Here is a 24,914-nt window from a genome sequence, read left to right as displayed (position 1 = left end):
TAACTGTGGAACGGATGAAAATAACTTAGCTCAGACTACGGTTTTTATCCTGGACGCCATGAACTGCTGGGGGCTCCACGGATAGAACTCTTTCAGTTTTGTGGTTTCCTTTGAGATACTATGCATCATGTTTTACACATTTGGAAACTTTATTCTGAGAAGTGATCCAGAGGGATCCATGGCACAAAATACAGGTTGGTACATGGAGAAAATTGCAGGCTTAAGAGATAGATATCTGTCAAATAACACAGGGGTAGTGTATTAGTTTGCTAGGGCTCTAAGTACCATGGACTGTGTGGCTTGAACCACAGGAATTTATTTTCTCCCAGTTCTGGAGCTAGAAGTTTGAGATCAAGGTGTTGGCAGGGTTGGTTTCTTCTGAGGACCTTTCTCCTCGACTTATAGATGGCTGTCTTCTCCCTGTGTCTTCACATGGTCTTTCGTGTGTGTGTGTGTGTGTGTGTGTGTGTGTGTGTCTATGTCCTAATTTCCTTTTGTTATAAGGACACCAGTCCTATTGGATTGGGACCCACCCTAATGACTTTATTTAACCTTATTTACCTCATCAAAGACCCTGTCTCCAAATACAGTCACATTCTGTATTAGGTACTGGGGGTTAAGACTTCAGTGTACGAATTTTGGGGTAGACACAGGTCAGCCCATAACAAGTAGAGATGATACAGAGCAATAAATTAAAGTTGATCTAAGGAAAAGGGAAAGAAAATGGCAGGAAGGAAGACAGCTAGGAGAAGATCATGAGGTGAAAGCATGGGGGTAAGTGGGTGGCTGATGGCTCTCTCAGAGACAGTTGTAGGAGAATGCCCTCTATCTTGGGACGCTAGAGAGTTCTGTCAGAGACTGAGAGCTCCCACCTATCTAAGTAGTCTCTGCCTGCTCTCGCAAATGCTCAAACTGTTGCTTTTCACCTTGTGTTTGCAGAGTTGGGTTGCTCACTCCTTAAATTTTTTCAGTCGATGGCAGGTGGTGGAATGTATTCAAGCCTGACTGGAGACTCTGGACTGGGCAGAGAGGTGGGTTGGGTACAGCCTTCCTGGGTCAATTAGGTGGGAAGTAGATGGGCTCCTCATTTCTGCTTCATCACAGTTTGTTTTTCCTGTGTCCTAGAAAGACATTTTCCCCAGGTCTAAGACCCTGACAGATGGAATCTGGGGGACACACGATATAACAGAAGAAAAGAAATCTTTAATTACTTTGCACCCAAAGAAAGGGGGAAGAAAAAGAGAGAGGTGAATACTTTTGGCTAGAAAATTTTTATGAGCTTCATTTGTGAAAACCATCTTTCATCCATGTAGTCTTTCATTCCTCTGCTCTTCCATTTACCAGTGTCCAGAACTGTCTTTTGAAACCTCCCGTCCATGGTTCTCAAAGGTCTGTCTCCTGATTCGAGATGTAACGAGAGGGATTTGAAGTTGCTGTCTGGCTCTCCAGGCAATTTGGCATGGTGATACCTCCTTCCGTGGTATTTTTAGTTTTCATCTGTGGCTTTCTGTTTCTTTGGGGGCCGACGTGCCTCTGGCTTTTCCCAGAACACGACGGAGTGGTCTGAGCTCCCCAGCTCACCCCTGATCTATGCTGCACAATTACAGAAACAGGCTTATAATCAGTGTAATTGAAGATCAGAGTTAATGAGGACCTTTGTGTCCGTGTGGTCCCCTGAGCAATGGCAAGCTTCAGATGCTAGATAAGGAAATGATTGGGCTGAACTGAAAATCCATTTGGCTAATTAGATGATGTATATTCCCATAAGCCAGTGGGAGAAAAACACACACATATATATTTAAAATAAGGAAACATGACATTTTGAAGTTGGGATTTTGGCAAAGGTTTGTTTCACAGTCCTTACTCTCATGGGAGATCGATTTGAGTACAAAGAAGAATTTCACAGCACCCAGAAAAACGTGGGTACTTTTGATGTCAAGCCAAGGAAGTAAAACAGGGGTCCATTGGAAAACTAGAGAAATGGGAGACACATGGAATAACACATTTTCATTCCTATGTGTTTAATCCCAAAGTAATGCTAGAATTTAGCCAGAGAGAGTTGCTTGTCTGCCTCTCTTTGACCTTATTGAGCTGCTCGCTCTCTCTCTCTCTCTCTCTCTCTCTCTCTCTCTCTCTCTCTCTCTCTGTCTTTTTCTCTTTCTCGACACACACACACCCGTCAACATCCTCTGCACCTCCACTAGATCCTAAGCTGTACGGAAAATGCAGGTAAATAAGACCTGGTGTTTACCTTTAAGAAATACGCAGTCTATAATAGAGATCACTGCATAAATTATACAAAGGTCTACCCACTGTGCTATACACCTGAAACTAATATAAAATAACATACAATAAAATGATGTCAACTATGACTGAAAGACATGAATAATTTAAAAAAAGACAAGTGCAATCTAGGTGGGAGAATAAGAAAGGAGGAACAAAAACCACGCTTTGCCTTCGATTTGGCGTCTCTGAGCTCCTGTTCTGAACTTTAAGTTCTCAGCAGACAGATACCATATTTTACTTATTCAAATCCTGGGACAGGGCATGGTACATACTAAGTACTCTGTTAAATTAACAAGCATATGAATGAATGAATGAATGAATGAATGAATGAATGAATGAATCTATCTGTAACATGGCTGAAAGGACAACTTTCAATGATTCTTCTCTGACACCCTTTTCTACTTCTCATTATTTCCAAGGACAAGCCCACCCCTTTCAGGTAGCTCTTACACACTGAAGGTTGTGTTATAGTTATCTGTGCACATTTGATCTCCCTTCTTAGTCCATAATATTCTTGAAGTGTTCAGTCTGTTTCTCATTTTCTATATCTATCCCTGATGCATTAAGGGGTTTAGTAAATGTTGGTTAAAATGAACACATGGAGTAAGTCTTGGGGAGTCCATTTTGCACAGTTACTTCCTTTCACTACCTGGTGTGTCATCTCTGTGCCCTGTATCCTGGCCTCTTCCCACGGAGTCCCTTTAGCACCTGTACTTAAATCAGCCACATCACAAGCCCATGGTGTGAACGAGAGCTTAGGGGACATGAGAGTGCAGTTCAAGTGTTGGTTTGGAACTGGGGAGACTCTGAAGAGCTCATTCTGTATTCCGGCTCTCACAGGGTGAAAAGCATTAACTTTGGGGTCACTGTGGAGGCATTGCTGCTTCTCAATCCCATGAGGAAGTAAGTTGAGCTTCCCTCTCATCGAGCCTGGAACTTTGATTTCATTAATTCACTCCACATATATTCATTCATCTCCTGGTATGTGCCAGAAATTGTACTGAGGGCTTGATTGATAAGAATCCTGGGTAAGCCATGACCTCTTCCCTGCAGGAAACCACGGTCTAGCACAGAAAGCCTAAGCTGTCCAATACCTCAGGGTATGCATGGACGGGGAAGGCACAGACTACCAGAGGAGGGAGGACCACCAAAGGCATCAACCCAACCAAAGCCTCTGCTTATCACCACAGGCTGGAATAATGGCCGGGTCCCAGCTTTGGATGCTGAAAACACCTGGGTTCTGTTTCCACTTTAGCCACTTACTAGTTGTACACATTTGGGTAAATCAGTTTCTTGCTGAACCCCATGCTGTCTTCTGTAAAAATGGGGAACACTTATCCTGCAAGGCTTTTATAAGGATTAACACGCAGCATATATAACATACTCACCTCAGGGACTAGGACAGAGAGGACATTCAAAGGACAGTAACGCCCTTCTGCCATTAAAGCAACGTATACCTTGGTAGAACATCTTTTTATAGAAGGTGAGGATCGCCAGCTTTTGCGGTAGCTGGTATTGCATGAACTGGTATTGCATTCAAAGCTTCCAAGTTTGTAAGAAATCCAAGTTATAGTCACAATAGCTCCTGTGAGTTGAGATTTCACAATGTGCCAGGGATTTCACGTATTGTAGTGAACGTCATATGGGGATTGGCTGTGTCCAGATCTCTCCTTGGAACTGTAGGCACTCATTTCCCCAGCTGCCAGGGACGTTGGTGCTTGACCAATTGCTCCAAGCCTTTCTTGGAGAAATGTACTCCATTGAAACAGACCACTTCACCGAAGTTCATGTCTCTTCCCCAAGAATAGCCCACAGCCTATGCCTGTCGAAGGTTGAAATACAACGGCCTGACATCCTTATCTTGATTTGGAAGACTCTGAAGGGCCATCCCAGCTCCAGAGCTCCCCAGGGGAGGAGCTGAGGGCAATGCCTCAGGGCTGTTTGGCTCCTCGCTCTGTCTCATCCCTCTTTATTCATCCCTTCACAAGAGTACACCCAGAAACCTCCTGCACGCCAGTCTCTGCCTTTGAGTCCGATTTCTGGGGAGAACCACCTAAGACAAACGCAGTGTCTCGTTTAATCTTTATAATAACCCTGTGAGGAGGGAGTTGGGACCCACATTTTTCATATGAGATGACTATCGATTTGTTTTCTTTCCCACATGTATAGGGCTAGTGTGCAGCAGAGTGAAGGTCTGAATACTGGGCTTGCTGACTCTATTCTCTTTATCACCGCACTGTGTAGCTTTCCTGAAGCAGTGGGATTAGCCAAACTCATGCCTGGGACACAATTCAATATCCATCCCTCAGTCTTTAGTGAGAATAAATATAAAAATTATCCGTTTAAACAGCATGACTGTGCTTTTTAAAAGAAAAATCTGTAGTCGATACTGGTGCTCAGTGCCTTGCACAGGGACCCATGTGACATGTTTCTGCTTTGGGCTTAGTTCCAGAGGGGAAAATATGGTTTTGCAGATAGATTTGCATATCTTCCCTTGCCAGAAATTTGAAATATGGAATCCAGCAGACTTATTCTTTTTTGTTTAGCTGCCAAGGATTTTAAGGCCAACTTCAAATGTGGTCATTTTCTTATCGCTGAGCCTGATGCTATCTACTTATTTTGCTTTGCGTAGACTCCTCTTTCATCCTCACCCAAAATCACGTCGTCCACTGTGCTTTCCCTTTAGGAATTTATTCTATAGGATGATATAAATCATAACGTGTGCAAGTTAGAGAAGATAACATTGCCTGCCACGCCCTTACCCTTTTCAGGTCATCTTAGCTCCTCAGGGCAGCCAGGTAAGGTCTGATGTGATTCCACCTCGCTGGCCATTGCCCAGTGGACACAGCTAGACACCAGAGCTAAGCGGATCCCAACCATTGGTCCGTCAGCAGGGTCTGATGTGACCTGACTGAGAGGTTGCTGTCAAAGCCATATGGTGCCTATTAGCTGACTCCTTACTTTGAAGGTTTGAATCGCATACATGGAAAGATTTTATTGGTGGATAGTGTGATAGAAGAAAAGGCAGGGAGAAAAGCTGAATCACGTTAATTATGAAATGATTTAAGATCTCCTGCTGGTGAGGCCCCTCATCTGCCATGCGTCTACAACAGCATTCTATTCCAATTCTGTGGAGCCTGGTGCTGTTTGAACCGTGTTTCCCCTGTAAAATTCTGCCTTTGCTATTTTGCTATATACATACACTCACCCAGTATGCAGCCACTCTGAATGGACTTCTGTTGGTTGCCCTTTAAGTAATATATTTATGTGCGTATACTGTGTTTCCCCAAAAATCAGACCTAGCTGGACAATCAGCTCTAATGCATCGTTTGGAGCAAAAATTAATATAAGACCTGGTATCATATCATATCATATATCGTATCATATCATATCATATCGTATCATATCATATCAGACCCTGTCTTATAGTAAAATAAGACGAGGTCTTATATTAATTTTTGCTCCGAAAGATGGATTAGAGCTGATTATTTGGCTAGATCTTATTTTCGGGGAAACACAGTGTGTATGGAATCCATATATGTATCTGTGTGTATATATACAGAGGGAACCAAAAAATGCATACACATTTTAAGAAAGGAAAAGTATTAAAATTGTAATATTCAATATATACCGATAACAAAAGAGGAATACAAGTTACGATTAACTTCTGCAATTTCAGGAAGTGCTCAAAGTGGTTACCATCAGCTTCCAGACACTTCTGATTACGGCGAATTACTGCTTGAACAATGGTGACCAAAGTGTCTACTTATGTACCTTTTTTTGTCAACCCCAGTATATACACACACACAGAGAGATACATAGATGGATATGTGCATTCATATGTATTCTTGTGTGTGTGAGTTAAAGAGCATTTTAGAACATAAATTTCAAAGCTAGGGTCTTTTGTTTTACCTACATAAATGTTCAAGAAAAAATGGTAAGCCGTCATTTAAAAATTGGTTGATGACAATAAAAAATCTGCATTTCTTCTTTTTTTTAAATTAAAGTTTATTGGGGTGACAGTTGTTAGCAAAGTTACGTAGATTTCAGGTGTACAGTTCTGTAATACATCATCTATATACAACGTGGATGGATCTGGAGATTACCATGCTAAGCGAAATAAGTCAGACAGAAAAAATCGAGAACCATATGATTTCATTAATATGTGGTATATAAAACTGAAAATCTGCATTTTCAGTCACCCGTGAAGGAAATCTGAAGTTCCGGTACCACTGGCCTTTCGACCCACTGGGCAACAGTTGGCTATAGCTAAGCTGCAGCTGCTCCCTTTTGATGGAACCTGAAGTGCCAAACTCCATCTTTCCCTATTGTTCCCAGCATTAGGGCATTTTCCATTGCATAACTGCTGCTCTTCTCCCCACCCGCCACCCCCTCCCCCACCCCTTAGAGGTGCTAAAGATTTCTTTGAAAATCTCTCTTTCTCTCAGGGGAAAAAAAAAAAAAAGCTAAGCCACGAGGGCAGGATGCTATACCCCTTACACTCAACACATCTGTCCTATTAATTCACCCACCTGGCTCCTGTGGGCGTTAGTGGCCCCTGTTGCTGAGGACATGCCTAGGTGACAGGGACATTAGCTTTCTTTTTCTTTTAAATTTTCACATTGAATTATTCTTTACAAGGATAGGTCACATAGTGGTGAAGCACTCTATCTGCATCCATTTATTTCATTCTCACAGTAACCCTATGAGGTAGGTTCCATTAACATTCCCAGTTACAGATGATGTAAGCAAGGCCCAGAGGCATTGAGGGAGTCATCCCAAATCAATGGCTGGTAAGGATGGAGCCAGGATTGGAAACTACGTCTCTCTCAATCCTAAGAGTATGACTCTTCACCACGAGGCTAAAATGTCTCTTGTTTCTGATTCGTCTCTGTCGCTGTTGGCTGCTGACACCACGGCTGACACATTACAAATGTTCCGTCAATGTGTGTAGAGAGATGAGAACAGGGGACCTTGGAATGGGGATGACTTGTATGCCCCCGATTGTGTTCCTGGCTGTGGCGTCAGCAGCGAGACCCTTCTGGGCCCTCACTGCCAGGAGCAAACAGCCGTCTTTGTCTCTGTTCATCCACAGGAAGCAGCTTTGTGGTGAGTGAGGGGAGCTACCTGGACATCTCCGATTGGTTGAACCCAGCCAAGCTGTCACTGTACTACCAGATCAATGCCACCTCCCCATGGGTGAGGGACCTTTGTGGACAGAGGACGACAGATGCTTGTGAGCAGCTCTGCGACCCCGAAACCGGTGAGCAACGGCACAGGGCTGGGGAGAGAGGGAGGGGTGGTACATTTTGAAGGATGATGCAGGCTTCTTCTGCCTGAAGAATCATGGCTTTTGAGCAGTGGACAAGGGACTTCATGGAAAGGTCTGTCAATCCAACTGGTGCTTAAACTGTGGGTTGTCATTGCCTGGCAAGGAGAAAATTCTCGTAAGACCATGGGATCTCAGAGTTAGAAAGGACCACAGAGAGCATCTAGTTCACCTCTAGTGAAGTGTCTGGATGTCACCAGACACCCCTGAGCTCAGGTCCCATTGCCTCTTACCAGCTGGGTGTTCTGTACCATTTTTGCAGGTTTGTTGAGCTGTGATTGACATATAACATGGTGTAAGTTTAAGGTGTACAGCGTGACGACTTTATACACACATATAGTCTTAAATGATGAGCACAATAGTGAGTTCACACCTCCATCACCTCACATATCACTCTTTTGTGATTATAACATTTAAGATCTATTCTCTTAGCACCTTTCAAGTGTATAATACATTATTGTTGATTGTGTTCACTGTGTTGCACATTAGATCCCCAGAACGTTTTCATCTTAAATGGGGAGATATTAGGCATAGGATGCACACTATCTGGGTGTCCTTTAGCAGGACACTTCTCCTCTCTGAGTACCAGAGAGTGAAAATAGCATCTATCCCACAAGGCTGTTGTTACAATTCAATGCAATGATGCATGGAAAGCTCCTAGCATTCATCTATTCATCCATTCGACAGGTATTAATGGCATAGCCAGGCTCTTCTCTAGGCACTGGGGATACAGCAATGAACAGCATAAGCAAAAATCTATGCCCTAATTAAGTTTATATTCTAGAACGATATTATATGTGTGCCAACTAACATGGTAGTCATTAGCCCCATGTGGCTATTTAAATTTATCTTAGCAAAAATTAAATAAAAATAAACATTCACTTCTGCAGTCACATCAGCCATGTGTCAAGTGTGCCACAGCTACATGTGCTCAGTGGCTACCTCTTGTACAACTCAGATATAGACCATTTCCCTTATTGTGCCAAGTTCCATTGGACACTGCTGCAATAGACAAACAAACAAAGGAAACTCCTCTGTCAGGTGATGATAAACACTGGGGGGAGAGCACAAAGCATACGGACTGCTAAGCTGAGAGTGGGAGTGGAGCTGTTAGGCCACCGAGTGATCAGAGAGGGCTCCTCTGAGAAGATGACATTTACGCAGGCACTTTCAGAAGGGGATGGAGGGAGCCATGCCACACTCTGGGAGAAGAATTTGGAGGCAGAGGGACCAGCCAGGGCCAGTGCTTTGTGGCAGGAGCACAGGAACGTGCCATTGGTTCAGCACAGCACTAACAGGAGACCCCCACGGCTGGAGGGGAGCGAGAGCGGAGGAGAGCAGGAGTCAAACTTGGGAAGAGAATGGCTCTGATGCAGACATTTTGGGGCCTTTTATAGGGTGGTAGGCACTTTGGATTTCACTCTAAGTGAGATGAGAAGTTATTGGAGGATTCTGAGCAAAGGAGCAGCAGGATGGGACCTATATTTCAACAGGATTGCTCTGGCTGCTGTGTGGTAAATTGGCATTCAGGGCTCTATTCTCATCTCAGTAAGAGTTGGGGGTAGCTTGGGCCATGGGGGTGGGTTAGGGGAGAAGATGTGAGAAATGATCCATTTCTGGATATATTTAGAGTGTGAACTTGGCAGAATTTGTTATTGGATATGAGAGGTGAGAAATAGTGAATAGTCAAAGATGATTACAAATTTTTCTGTCTGAACAATGGGACAAAACGATTTACCATTTACTGAAGCTGGGGCCTGGTGGGGGAGAGCTGTAGGAGGCTCAGGGTTGAGGTGAGGGAGATCAAAAGTGCTGTTTTGTATATAAGTTCAAGGTGACTACTAAACCTGAGGCAGAGAAGGAAGATGGGCACTGGGATCCAAAAGTTGAATACAAAGAGGCGGTCTTACCTGGAGATAGAAATGTGTGCGTCAGCAACATGTAGATGATCTTTATACCCATGAGACAATATTTTCTTTATAGTCAGTGCTTAGAAAATGTTCGATACCTTATTATATTTCTTGCTCAGTAAGTGGCAGTGATAAATGTCCATAAACAGGGACACAGGAGTTGGAGAGAAGAAGAGACTTGCCAAGTTCACAAAGCAAGGTAGACATGAAACTTGTTAGCAGCCTCCTTCTGCTCCTGGTCCTCTGCTCCTTCCTCCAATCTGTGTTGGGATATTTTCTCCAGAACTTCAGCCCTCCCTCAGATAACAAGAGGCTGGCGATCTTGCCTGGGAAGCTCATGACTGAATGCTACAGGGCAGCCTCTGCACAGAGCCAAGGAGTCTCAATGGCCTAGTGTCCCTCTCTCCAAGTTCTCTTCCGTTTCTCACTGGGCTCCAGGAGTAAGGGGAGGGCTTCTCCAGGCTAACCCTTGTGTCTCTGCAGTCACCAGGATTTGACTTTCTAACCACCATGGCCTCTTATCCTTTAGTTGGGAGCCTGTTCAGACACATTTTGCAGCCTTTACGCAGGCCTATTAGGGAAGCTATTCGGAAAATGCAATGCAGCTCTAGTGTGCCGTTTTACCAGACAGCTGAATCTTTTTCTCCTAATTAAGACATTTGGGCTTTAAGGCACTGTCATCTTAAGCATTGTCCCTATACCCTTAGTGCACGTGCGCGCGCGCACACACGATTATTCTTACCCGACAGCCAGGTAAACCTTTGTGGAATTGTGTGCCTCTGGATCTGGTCCTGTAGGTTTCCCTTTTTTTTTTTTTTTCCTTTTTCTTTCCTTAAAAAGGAGGCAAGATTGTTGGTGGGACAGAACAGAAGGGATCTTTTCTCTGTATCCCTCCATGAAACTCCAGCTAGGCAGAGTGGTGGGTGCTGAGGGTGAGACCTTATTTCCCAGCTGACCTGCCTTCACGTTCAAGTTCATGGTTTCTAATGATTTTTCCCCTTTAGCCACAAGCTTGAGTGCATAATTCCAAACTGTGGGTAATCTAGGGAGTAGGCGTGGGTTAGCAAATTTTGAAAGTGAGCAGTTTTTCCATCAATATCCCGTAGAATTACACACACACACACACACACACACACACACACACACACACACACTAAAACATAAACCTGAAAATGTCACTAGAATTCACTGGGATGGCCTCAACTTTATTGCTGCTGATATTGATGCCCAGAGAAGAAGGGTGAGAAGACCAAAGTCAATCTCCAACAGATGACAGCCAGGATTTAAAATCAGGAGCCTGTGTTCTTCACCAAAGCTTTTCAAGCCTCAGTAGGTCTAGAGCGGGGCCTCCCATTCTGAATGTCTAACCAGCTGCCAGCTATCGTTAATGCTTCCACCCTGAGGACTACCTTTGATGTAGCAAGGTTCTAAACACTCTTCCTCCCAAATAGTCCTCTCATGTTCCACACAAACAATAAAAGGCCCAGCAGCCATGTTTGTTCATTTCGTTATCCTGACAAAACCAGGCTGACTTGCATAACCTCATCTCCTGCGTCTATTTGCCATGTAACCTGGGCTTCAGGTCCAGCAATCCTTACAGCTCCCTGAAGGCACCATGCTCCCTCATGCTTACATCTATTTCACAGGCTGTTTCTTCCCCCTTGAAATACGTTTCTCCCCCACTTTACTCAGACACCAAGGCTCCTTTTTGTTTCCATTTCATTCAACCCAAACATCCTTCCTTGTACAGTCGTTCCTGACTCACCATCCCCAGCCCCGACCAGAATAAGGGGCCCCCTCTCTGCTCTCAGAGCCTCCGTGTCCCCATATGTCATTGTCCTTTCCCTGTCTGGGTCTATCACCAGATGGTAAGCTTTGTGAGGGGCTGGGAAAAGGGGTTTCAAAACGTGTCTTGCTCATCTCTGTGTCTTTAAAACTTAGCATAAATGCTGATATGTATAGTTCGCAGAAAATAATAAAAGGGGGAGGGAAGGAACTTTCCCATCCCATGATCCCTGAAACAATTTTATATGCTATTATTTAGTTTCATCCTTCATATCCGCCTACATGTGTACTCAGATTAAATATTTTCCATCTCTAGAGAAACCGGATCCCCAAGAACTGTGCAGTTGCCAGTTACCTGCCCTCTAGATGCTCTGGTCTGACCCTTTCATTCAGCCGCATCCCCACTGTATCCCTCTGCATTCTGCGTTCTCCATCCTGCCCACACTCACATCGTACCCCAAACACCCCATGCAACGCTTTACCTTCCGACTAAAGTTCAGTCTCCTCCGTCTACCTGAAATGCCTTCCATCCTTTACTTGTCTCCCTTCCCAAATTATATTCCCTTCATTATCTTTCATTTCTTCTCGGGAGAAGGGAGGCTTCTTCTACAGTATCGTCAGAGTTCCCTGTTGACTAAAAATCTGAATTATTGTTTGGAAACTTGTCTAGACTGCTAAAATGTAACCTCCTTAAAACCAGGGGCTGTATCTAATTTATCCCTGTGTCCTTCCAACCCCAGTGCCCAGCATGACACTGTGCTCTTACAAGTCACACAGGGCACAAACCTAGGGGACTATCTAGGAGTAAGCAGTGGAAATGGGAACATCACATCCCTGCATATGTATTTCATGGGGCTTGACTCAGACCCACTTTGCAAAATTTACTTCAATTCATTAGATTCCATTCAAGCAAGATTTTCTTAATTCCACAACTCATAAGTCTGTGTGTGAAGTGCTGTGGGAAATCATAGACAAATTGAACAATGTTCCTGCCTTCACAGATTTCACATTTTCACAGGAATAAAATGAATATGGTCATATACAGCTATTATAAAAGACACAATATGGTATCAATCAAGAACAGGCGCTAATAAATTGCCTCATCCCTGGAGAACAGGGAGGAATGGATTCTAGATGGGGATTTGAAGAGATGCATCATGGAGAAGATGTCCGTTTTTCCACGCCTCATGTAATCAGTAGGGGGTGTGAATAGGAAGCATGCTTTAGCAGAGGGAACTTCATGATTGGGAAAAAAAAAAAGAGGAAGAAAGTTTAGAATAGTTCCAGAAAGCAGAGAGCAGTATAGTTGTGCTCTTATCTAGAGAATGTGGGGCATGTGAGTTGGAGAAAGAGAACTAAGGGAGTGGCAGGGGTTGAAGTTGGAAAGATAAAATGAAGAGAACTCATAGGAAGTTGAGGATCTGTGAGGGCCACCAAGGGGCTTCGTAAGACTCTGTCGGCCACATCTGTCTGATTGTTTCGGGGAACATCCAAGCCCAAGGGAAGAGCTGGGCCTCCCCTCTTTTACCTTCCATCAGGAATTAGAATTTGGGGGAAGTCATGGAAAAACTAAGTCCCCGAGCCCTATGAATATTCAAGCCTTAGCTCCATCAAAGGTGGCTTCCTTCCCTGAAATAAGTCCCTTCTTCTATGGGTGGGATGAATAAGGCTAAGCGAAGTCATGTTGCCCAAGCATTGCTCATCATGCCTTAAAGCTTTATTGACTGTGTCAACAAGAAGGATCATTTCTCCCCACTGAGTTGGAAGAAGGAGGGAAGTGGGGAGATGCCTTGGAGAACACAGAACTGTTATGACGCATGGATGAACCTGGCCATGATTTCCTGGCTGTGTGCCATAGTCCAGCTCAGGTGTGTTTCTCCAGGGATTTCAACAATTAGTACCAGCCACAGGGCTGATTGTGGGTTGGGTCCATGGTGTGCTGGAGCTGGCGTTATGGACTCATGGAAGTTTTTGTTACCATCTTTTCCCCACTCATTGTTCAGTTATGTCATGCAGATAGCTTGGGAACTGGCTGTGATGGGGTTATTTAGACCAACAAAATTAGTAAATGTTACGAACCGTGGCTTATTTTCTTTGGGAAGCCAATCATTAAACATTTACCATTATAAGAATGGATGGGGTGAGAACAAACCAATCATGAACCTTAGTGAAGGCTTAGCGAAGACTTGAAAATGTTGCCAGAGGGTGGCATTGTGCTCCTTACCAGAACAGACGACCATTACTCTTTATCTCTCCAAAGCCAGAAAATGAACACCCAAGGACTATTTGCTAATCCTTGAATAAAATGCATCACCAAACAGTTCAAATGATCAGGCTTTGTCTCTTAAGAATATCAGTGTGGGTGTAAATCGTTTTGTGAAACATTTTATTGAAATTCTGCACATGTGTGGTAACATACTAAATTCTGGGTACAAAATCTTGGACAGTATGACCCGAACCACATGAGACAAGTAATAGCAAAACACTAATTCATTTAGTCACTAATCTATCCATCTATTTATTTCTTCATTGAAGCAGTTAGTGAATCACAGTAGAATTGCAATATTCTTTGGAGTAAGACAGAATGAAATCCTTGCTTTTTCAAAAGTTTACTGGTTATAAGGATTTGGGCAAGCCATTTCGCATATTTGAGCCTCATTTTTTATATATGTAAAAATTATGAGGTTAATTCCTATTCTTCAGGGTTGTTGTGAGAATGAGATGAAAAATCAAATTGAAAATGCACTTGTGCCTAATATATGGTGGGCACTCAAAACACAGTGTTAAATGCCATTTTTATAATCAGTTATTCAGTCACTTGTGTCTTCACTTAATTAATTCAAGAAATATTTCAAATAAGTTAATATTTTATGAGACACGTTTTATCTAGCTTAGCTTAACCATGTTAGATTATGTGAGAAGAAAATTAGACATAGTGCCTGCCCTCTAGGACCTGACCACCTAGTAGCAAACTTACAATAACCTGGACATTCACATCTGCTGGCCTTTCATTTAGCTCCTGTGTGACTTTCAAACTTGTGCAATGAAAAAAATCATAGGCTCTCAGTCCTAGTGCCAACTTTGCCACCGACTGGCCATTTGACCTTGGCCATGTCACATACTGTAAACTTCATTTTCCTTCTCTTCAAGAAAGAATTTAATGAAAACGTACTTTTCATACAAGAAAGGTCCACAGAGATCATCTAGTCTGATCTAATGAGTAGACCCAGGGCCACCGAAGTTAAGCAAGTTGCCCAGTGTCATTCAGTAAATTAGTGGCAAGATACAAATTACAACCCTGAATAATGCCTAAGATATTTTCCAGCTCAAAATTCATGTTTGTGTGACCTTTTAAGCACAAATATCTCAGAGTGTATGATTGAAGCAATTTGTAAATGGCATTTAAAGCAGGTTGAATTTTGTTTTCAAATTGATGTGAACTTCAGTCCTGTGCACCATCAAATTCAGTTTATTTTCATGACTTTCGCAGCCACTTTTCATTTGCAGTAGGAAGAAAATGAAAATACACTGTGTTGTTATGTCATATAGACGTCTTATACTAAATGTTTCTAATGTTCATATATTGTCTCTGCTATTTGCTGAGCCCTGTATTATTAAAGTTTAAAGGGACACAAGAACTTTAGGAAGTTGTAAAGTCCAAGAATTCACAGAGATGGAGAGTATCCCTGCCTTGAAGGAGATGGTAACATGAGGGGTTTCTAGGTAATGTAGCAGATGTGTCAGGTTTAGGCACAGTCGTGCCTAGATGAGATGTGCAGTTAAATAAGCAGCAGAGAGCCAACTTTCTATCAGACCAGTGAGGAGAGATTTGTATATGAGAACGTAAGTGTTATGAAAACTTGGCCTTGGTTCATTTGGTTTCAATCTCTGTATCTCAGAGATTGAAACAGTTCCTGCATCAATGCATTTTTTCTTGAATGAATGAATGAATGAATGAGGAGCAAGTTTCATTTGTTGAAATGCCAATCCTTGGTCAATGGGTTGAATGCTTTGTTCTGGTGTCAGCACCATGGATGGCTCTCCGAGTGATGACAATATCACTTGGGCTGTGTACTTGCTAAAGATTTTTCTATGGTACAGCTAATTCTCTTTTGAAAGTCACTTTCTCCCTTCAGCTGGGTACCACTAGTCTTTCTTGAACTCAGTTAAAGTAACCTCTATCTTTTATCTGTTCAGGATCGGTCTATATCCAACTAAGCTGTTATTCCTGTGAGCTTCAAGTGAGGAAATCAATCCTCCATGAAGGGAGTCACTCTGATCCTTAGAATCCATAATGCTCTCCACCTCGCCATTTCTTGGTCCTGAACTTTACTAGAACCTGAATTAAACAAAAGTCATCTACACTGATTGTCAATTAGTGAACCCTGTGCCTTATTATTCAGGCATGCAAGATAATGGGATCAAACTTTTAAAAAGCCATTTCCAACAAAGGCCATTCAAACAATAACAACAAACCAAGTCCATGAAATGAATGTTAATTACAAAAGCCCATTTATCTCATCAGATTGATCCATTTGATGCAGTTTCATTATCTAGATATAGCAGATGGGAGTGTTAGACAATGGCCAGATACAGCGTGTAGTTAAGAGAATCATGGTGGAGTTTTGGTGAGTTATCAAGAGGTACATGAATGCTAGAGTAGCAATAACAACATCTACAATTTATTATGCACTTACTGTATACCAAGCATCGTGCCGAGACTATATAACTGTCTTGGTCTTCATAACAACCCTTTGCTTCTAGGTATTTATTATTGCTTCCTTTTTCCATACAAGAAGCTGTGTCTTAAAGTAGTTGATTGACATTCCCAAGGTCATATATCTACTAAGTATCACGGATGGAATTTGGACCCAGACTGAGTGACAAGCTACTGTTTTCAGAAGTCAGTGTGTGAGAGAGTTTGCTTAGCAAGAGGTGTGCTAGTGTCCTGTCTTTGATAGATATTTGCAGAGAATTCTCAGAGGCATGTATGAATCCTTTGGACAAAGGTTTTGCAGAATAACTTGACTCGAAAAAATAAATAAATAAAAGGACCCAATAGGATTGAGGACAAGGGGAAAGTATAGAATGGAGAGGTGGGTCTGTGACAGCGTTTATGAGTCGCAGGGAAACCATTTTATATCTGCTTGGGAGCCTGCTATCTTTGGTGTCAATGTGTCATAAAAGGTTATGTTGTGGAAGAGGGTAGCAGTCCTTTTAAAAAGGACAATCTGTGTCAAACAGGAAGTCATAAAGAGAGCTCACAACAGCAAGCGGTGGGACTGATTGCTCAAACAAGGTGGTTGGAATGGGCTACAAAAGCAACTGTGGAAACTTTCCCTTCCTGGGACCTTGCCTGCCAGTCCCACTGGAGGTTCACGACGATCTTGACTTCTGAACTTGAAAGAAAGAGGTTGAGGTTGTGAAAGATCGAAATTCTTATGTTGTAAAGTTGCATATAGGAAGTTAACTTGACATGTCTCTGGGATATTGTGCGAAAAATGATGAAGGCTGTCACCTTCTAATTTATTATCAAAAATATAGTCTACTGGCATTTAAATTAGAGTCTGCATTTAATTTTATTCAACAAGTATATTGCAAACATATATGGGGGCCTCCATAAATGATATATATCCTACATTTTTTTTTAAATCCATGAAACTTCTAAATATAGATATATATTTATACATACATATAGATAGATAGATATACACATATATTCATATATATGTATATACATATGTATACATATATACATATATATTAAATCCAACATATATACGTATGTACATATATATGTATATACATATATATTAAATATATACATATATATACACACACATATATATACATATATATATTAAATCCAACCTGCATTTTATTTTATTTTGAATTAGTTTCAGGTGCACAAAACAATGTAATAGTTAGACATTTATACCCCTCACAAAGTGATGACCCCCTCCCCCAATCTACTACCCCTCTGACATCATATATAGCTGTTACAATCCCTTGTGACCAATGAGTTATCCACAAACATAGTATGGAAAAAGAAGACGGTGATCAAAGTCTAGGTTGGAGTTGGGGGTGTTATTAATATACAAAATCCATGTTGTAAAATGTTCCACCCTTGTTCATGGTCAGCCAATGTGATAAAGTTTCTACCAGTACCGTTCTCTTTGATGCAACAGTCAGCTCTCTACCTCCCCACACTTCTTAGAAGCCCTGTTTTTCACTTTCTTCACTCCGCCTTATCCTTCATGTTTCAGCTTAAATACCACTTCCTCAAGGAGGTTCTCGCTGTCCTTCTAGACTCAATTTTTCTGCCATGCTTTATGCTCTATTAGTGCACTCTATTTTTCCTTTATAGTAAATAATAATAATAATACACCTTATATTGTGCAAACTATGTGCCAGGGACTCTCCTAAGCACCTAACAGATATTATCTCATTTATTTCTCTCATTAACCGTATGCAGTATATATAGTCAGATTTTAAATAAACCAAGACACAATCAGATGTATGTACCAATATTTTATGTACCTCTAAGACAAAATGCCAGTAATAACCATAAGATACTAATAATTGCCAGACATGTATACTCATTTCAGGGATATTAAAATGTGGAAAGTTGCGTCTGAGAATTAATATAATGCCCTCTTATTATCACCATGTATAGATGAGGGAATTAAATCACTGAAATTAATGGGTTTTCCCAAAGTCACACATGTAGGAAATAGTGGCACTTAGGTTGGAATCCTAGAAGACTGGTTTCAGAGTTTAACCTCTTAACCTCTAGCCTATATCATCAATACGTAATTACAACTGGTAATTACATGTTTATTTGGGTGATTCTGTTTCCAATTACTAGCTAAGAGATTGTACACTATGCAAAGGCAAGGGCTGTGTCTGTACTAGCCACCGCTTTGCTCCCAAATGCAGCCTATGGTCTGGCACACTGTTGATGTTTAATAATGAAGAATGGAATGAGTAAATGAAAGGAGAAATACTGGATTTGGAGAAAATGTCCTTGGGCTTCACTCCTAGATCTGCAAGTTTTACTCATGGTCTGACCTTTGACATACCACTTTGTTCTCTGGGCCTCGGATTCCCTCTTCATAATACAAGAGGGATTGATAGTTAGATTTTCACTAAGTGTTCTCCCACTCTGAAATTCTATGTACTACAAATTTTCACGGGAAGCCAGCACTCTGCCCAACTCTGGCTTTGGAGGATGTAGAAAGAGGATGATCTTTTGAAGGATAGAAATATATACACGTAGGAAACTAGGACCAACATAAGTGTCTACTCTTAAATAAGCATATCATACTGGTCAAGAACTTGAGCTATGGATTCAAGTGGACTGGGATTTGAATTCCCTTCATTTGGGAACTGCACAACTGTGGATATTTCACGGACCCCTGAACCTCTGTTTTTCTAGTAAAATAGTAAAATGTGGTAATAATAGCAACATAACTATTTTCAGAGGGTTATTATGAGGATTGTACATATGAAGCTCTTATCACAATGTTTGGTACATGACGTGCAACAGACACTAGCTATTATTATAGCTGTGGTCAAACCATGAATTGAATTGAATGAAATGAGCATTGAAGGTTCATTTTTTAAAATGACAGTTACTGTTAACCTTAGCAATCAGGGAAGGCTTCCTGGAGGAAGAGGGGCTAGAGTTAGATCATGAATCAGAAAAATGGTTGTGATAGAGCTACACTGTCCAACGTTGTACCTACTTGCCATATGTGACAATTTAAATTAAAATGTGAATTCATATCACATTCCAAGTGCATGATAGCTACATGTAGTGGCTGCCATATTGGAAAGCACAGGTATAGGGCATTTTCATTATTGCAACAAGTTCAGTTAGTGCTGTGATTGAGAAGGAAGAGCAGAACTATATTATATATATATATATATATATATATATATATATATATATATATATATACATACATATGTATGTATGTCATTTCATTCAAAGTGTTTATTGAGAGACAGTGCTGGACTAGGTACTATACATACTGGGATTCAACAGGAAGGAAAACCAGACCCAGTGTCTGGCCTGGTAGTGTTTTTTCTACTGCAGGGATCGGCAAACTACAGCCCACAGGCCAACTGCTGTTTCTCATAAATAAAGTTTTATTAAAACACAGCCACGATCACTAGTTTACATATTGTCTAGGAGCGGTCATGGCTCTATGGCTTACAAAATATCATATATTTAACAACTGGCCCTTTATAGAAAAAAAAAAATTGTCAACCCCTATTCCATTTGATTTAATGCTTTGACATCTGAGTTAAAGAACTGGTTTTACTGTTCATTCATTCACTCATTCATTCATTCATGAATTTGTTCATTTAACAGTCAACTGGCATTTATGAAGCAGCTAATGTAAGCAGGATGTCCGGCACTGACAATGAACAGAACAGATGAAAATTGCTGCCATCACGGAACTCCCATTGTAGTGAGGACAGGGAGCAGACAGTTAGAATATGTGTAGTAACAGATAAAGACATTTAATCATATGTTAGAAGATGTTGCATTATTTTAAAAAACGGGTGCAAGAAGAGGGGGCTATGAATGTGGAGGAGAGGAGTGGTTGCAAATGTAATTAAACTGTTGAAGGGATGTGAGGGAACAAAGCATGCTCTGTGGATGTCTGGACAAAGCGTAGTCGGGCAGAGGGGACAGCCAGCACAGATGCTTTGAGGGCAGATTGCGCCTCACATATTTGAGGAAGATCGGGGACGAGAAGGCGGCTGAGCTTCGCTGAATGCTAGGAGGATATGAGTGGGGTCAGAGAGGGACCAAAGAACCAGAGCCTGAGGGGCCTTAGAGGACATTGTAAGAACATAGGCTTTCAGCCCGAACCCAGTGGGAAGCCACAGGAGCATGTAGGCTGAGGAGGAATGTCATCTAACTTATATTTTAAGAGGATCACTGGACACTCTCTTGAGAAAAGTCCACAGAGACACCGGCCAGTGTGGGAGGAGAGAGGTCACTTAGACGGCTGATGGGAAAATCCAGGCCAGAACTGAAGGTGGTCGCCATGGAGGTGAGAAGAAGTGGTTGGAATCCATACATTGCATTTCACGTATGCAATTTGTGCTCATTGTTGAGTGAGCACGAATTATGGGCCAGGCATTTTGCGCTTTAGTGGGGATAGTGAGCGAAAGAAGCCGCTGCCTCTGTCTCTTGGATCTCTGTCTCATGAGTCGGTTTCATGCTTTGACATCAGAGGTGAAGAATCCAGTTGCTCTGTCCGCTCTATGTGGATCAGCTCCAGGAACAGTTTCCATACTGTCTCTACAGAAAGGACCCAGGAGAAGATGACACTGGCTCAGGCTGCTGTCACAACAAAATATAACAGACTGGGGGGCTTGAACGGCTTGACTAGAAACAGAGCTCACAGTTTTGGAGGCTGGGTGTCCAAGATCAGGACGCCCCAGAGTCGGCTCCTGGGGAGGGTTCTCTTCCTGGCTTGAAGATGGCCAGCTTCCTGACGCCTCGTTATGTCCTCACATGGCCTTTCCTCGGCACGCGTGTGTGTGTGTGTGTGTGTGTGTGTGTGTGTGTGTGTGTGTGGAGAGAGAGAGAGAGAGAGAGAGAGAGAGAGAGAGAGAATGGTCCACTCCTTGTGAGACAACTAATCCCATCATGAGGACCCACCCTCACAGCCTCATCTAACCCTAACAACCCCCTAAAGGCTCCATCTCTAAATATCATAGCACTGGGGATTCGGGGTGTAACATGTGAATTTTGTGGGGACACCAACATTCAGTCCGTAACAGACATCAATTACGTAGCAGAAGAAAAGGGAAAGAGTGAGACAAAAAATGTGATGCAAGTGAGGGGTCTGGTTAGAGATGGTAGAACATATGCCCAGCAGGGCTGGGACTAAAGTGAGGTTGGTAAGGAGTCTGCCACCGGCGCCAACTCTAAGGATGTACCCATTCTTAAGTGTCAGCCCTGCAGTGTCCCCTTAAACTTGAGGAGGGAAAAGTATTCATTCATGACAGTGGCCTCTCCCACCCTCCTCCTGAGAAGCCTTTAAAGATTCTTCTGCAGGGGCAAGTCAGCAGGGGGTGGTGTAGGGGGGGTGGGGGTGGGGAGTGGGGTCAAAGGACACAGAGTTCCAGGGCTGGGAGGCATGTAGTCTAACTCCCTCCCTCTACAGCTGGCACAGGGGAGATTCAGGGAGGGGCAGGGCCTTGCCCGAGTCTCTTGGTAACAGTGGCACAGTGGAGGTCTCCCGACTACCATCCTGATGCTGGATTTCTCTGTACCTTGAGAACATCTTAAGCCATCAAAATCTTTTACCCTTGGGATGTGGGCCCCCAGCCACCGCTTGAGCCAGTGCCTTCAGCAGTCTTTTACAACCTGTAAAGGAGTCTTTACAGCATGTGAAGGTGGTATTGGCTTCTAGTAGCAGAACTTTTCCTGGCTTACCTTGCAGGCTCATGATCAAATCCATTCATCCATGCAAAGAAGTGTTTCAGTGAAGGACATCTGGGGTGCGGTTAGTTCCCATAAGCTTCATGAATATCTGTCTTCCACAAATGTCAAGCCCCAAGATGGAGTCTGTCACGAGGAAGGAGGCAGACGTGACACTGCCACGAGCCTCCGCTTGCTCAAAATCAAGCTGCCCTGATGGTGGGCTCTGGTGTTTTGTTTTGTTTGTTTTGTTTTGTTTTGTGGCGAGACAATCAGAGCAACATGAAAAGAGTTGAGGCATTGAATTCAGACAGACCTGGGTTGAAATCTTGGCTCCGCCTCTAACTGTTGGTATGGTATTGAGCCAATTGCTTAATTTCCCTCAAGTCTCAATTCCCTGCTCTTTCTCATCATAAAAAAAGGTATTCACCTTTGCTAGGTTATTGTGATGATATGATCAATACAAAGCATCTGCTACATTACATGGCAAATACACTTGTTCAACAAATGGGAATTACTAAATCAGGGGCAAAGCTTACCCACAAAAGACTTAACCCAGTGTTGACAAGCTTAACCCACAAAAGACTTAATCATGATGGATTGGAAGTCGTGATGACAGATTTCTGACTAGAAGGGGCCTGCGCGAAATGCGAAATCATTAGAAACACAGCACTTAGCAATAGTAGTAGCCTTTTCTGGTTATATAATACCATCTAGAGGGAGCTAGCCCATTGCAACACCTATCCTTTCTCCTTCTTGACTGAAGGCTGCTTTCATTTTAATGTAAATTAAAGTCCTCTGGATAGAAGGGTGTGTGTGTGTGTGTGTGTGTGTGTGTGTGTCCAGCCCAGCCTCTTGGTTACAGTATCAAATGTTTCTTAATTAATAACTTCATTAAATGAGTTTCTACCAGCCCGTAGAGGGTGGGGGATGCATAGAGTGTGGGGGATGTGTACCAATTGCACGCTGACCCACCAAGACTTTCTCTCAGGACAGGGCATCCGGGAACTCAAACTGCTCCACAGAAGTCAAGCGAGGTCAAGTGGCCCGGACCTTGGGAACAGCCCGCTGTAATCTCTCAAATGACCAAAAATGGACATAGACACAAATCCTGACTCCCTAGTGAGGCCACTTAGACACGTGCTGCTTAATTTTAATGATTCACAATGATTCTCCATCCTATACCAGTAAATGTGGCATAAAAATTTTTTGCAAGAGGAAGTGATGGGAACTTTCACTGTTCTGCATTTAAATCAATACTAGAACATCGAGGTGGCCTGTGGGGGTTGTGGTGTATGGATGTGCTTGTGGGAAAGTGAGGAAAAGAGGGTGGGATGGGTGGGAAGGGAAGAGAGAAGAAGGGGGGGAAGAGGAAAAGGAGAACGGGGGAATCAATGAAAAGGAAGAAATGAAGGGAGAAGGAAGTGAAGCAGAAAGTGAGTATACTCTTTGTTCTAGGCACCTTACGTACCGTATTTTATGTAATCTTCACATTACCCCTTGAAGTAGACCGTCTTTTTCTTTTTTTTTTTTCTTTTTTTTTGACTCCTTTGGTAGATGAGGTAATTAAGACGGGTCTGGAGATTTAACTTGGCCTCTGACTCAAACTCAAAATTCTTTTTGCTGAGAGTTCTATAAAAGAAACCAAGGCATAGAGAAAGACAGACAGACAGTAAGGTATATAGAGACACACACAGCGGGAAAGAAAAGTCACAGGATGTGGAGTACAGCATAGGGAATAGAGTCAATAGAATTGTAACAGCTACATACGATGTCAGAGGGGCAGTAGATTGGGGGAGGGGGAGAAGCAGAGACCAAGGACAGAAAGTGAAGCAGCTACAAAAACACGATGACTGAGAAACAGGAAGAGACAGAGATGGGGGTGGAGAGAACCATAAAACATAAAGAGACGCAGGGAGGAGAGAGGAGAACAAGCACAGGAATATAAATATAATCAGGAGTGAGATTAGCAAAGTGCAAATTAGCTGGGTTCAGCTGAATGTACACATTATGTAAAATAGTGTAATAGTCCAGATGGAAGGTACTAGACATGACAATTCTCCAGTTTCCCTGGAAGCCAGCTCTAGCCATGACCATCTGCTTATTGCTAAGGCTGAGGTCACTGAGGAAGAAAGGACCCTCGGAAACAGAGAGCAGAAGTCACGTGCTCTCCACAGGTCCTCTTTGTCCCCCCCCCCTTCCTGACTAGTCCCACGCTGTGGGTGTCTGGACCCCCTTACTTTATGGCATGGAGGGCACGGGCCAGTCACATGCATGTGGCCCGTTGTACTCAGTGCACATCTGGAAAAGCATCACTCTTTTTGCTTTAATTTTATAAATGAAATTGGATTTTAAACTCCCAAAGATAGCTGATGCTTTGGGGGGGAAGGGGGGAATGAAAAAAACCCATCCATGTATCTCTTTTGTGAAGAACTTTTTTTCCAAAATGAATAATTACCTTCTGCTTAATTTATTTTGCATTTTTCACGTTGCTATTTCAGGTTTTGTTCAAGCAGGGAACAACTGCACTATTAATCATGTGTTCTAGACAGAAGGCGTATCTGTGTTTCAGCCTCTCCGCAGCCTTGTGAATGGAAGAGGACAGGGTTTCTGAGGGCGAAGGATGTGGCTCAGAGAAATGCGGGGGCTTGAGCGAGGCCTCTGAGCAACCGGGGGGCAAACAGCTCCAAGGTCCCGGGGCAGGGGCAACCACATGACCTTGTCTCACCTGCACCCCTGTCAACTCCCACAAAGGTGTGGTAGATGTCCAGGCAGAGCCCCCAAGATGGGTCATTTTCAGTGAGACACAGGGTTGTGCCGAACTCCTTTTACCTGGTATCGCATGCGGAGCTCTGACGCCAAGGTGCAGCCGACCTGGCTTTGCATCCTGACCCTGTTGCTTTCTCCCTGTGGGTACCCGGGGCCAGTCATTTAATGCCCGGAGCCTTCAGTTTCTTCATCTGTAAAGTCAGGGCCCATTAACCCCTGCTTCACACAGTGGTTGGGTGGATTAAAGGCGGATACTGGGACTAGATCATTCTTCATGTGGTTCAGGGAGAGGCTCGGGCCTGATTCACCTCCCTGTACAATGAAGGAAACTGAGTCTTGGCCAGATACAGGAAATTGTATGAAGTCACAGAACTGCTGGGTAACA

The 24,914-nt window shown here is 42.9% G+C and overlaps 1 protein-coding gene across 4 annotated transcripts in view; it reads left to right on the top strand.

The window, feature by feature from the left end:
• The window catches only part of ASTN2 (astrotactin 2), an 839,920-nt gene that overhangs the window by 356,563 nt on the left and 458,443 nt on the right, over window positions 1–24,914 (top strand). For all 4 annotated transcript variants that reach the window (XM_074330925.1, XM_074330926.1, XM_019731189.2 and 1 more), the window contains one exon: window positions 7,382–7,549. In XM_074330925.1, the coding sequence (XP_074187026.1) occupies window positions 7,382–7,549 (168 nt within the window). The remainder of the gene's footprint in view (window positions 1–7,381; window positions 7,550–24,914) is intronic.

This window comes from Rhinolophus sinicus, linkage group LG04 (assembly GCF_036562045.2).
Source record: "Rhinolophus sinicus isolate RSC01 linkage group LG04, ASM3656204v1, whole genome shotgun sequence".
Classification (NCBI taxonomy): domain Eukaryota; kingdom Metazoa; phylum Chordata; class Mammalia; order Chiroptera; family Rhinolophidae; genus Rhinolophus; species Rhinolophus sinicus.
This window is presented reverse-complemented; position numbering and strand designations above follow the sequence as displayed.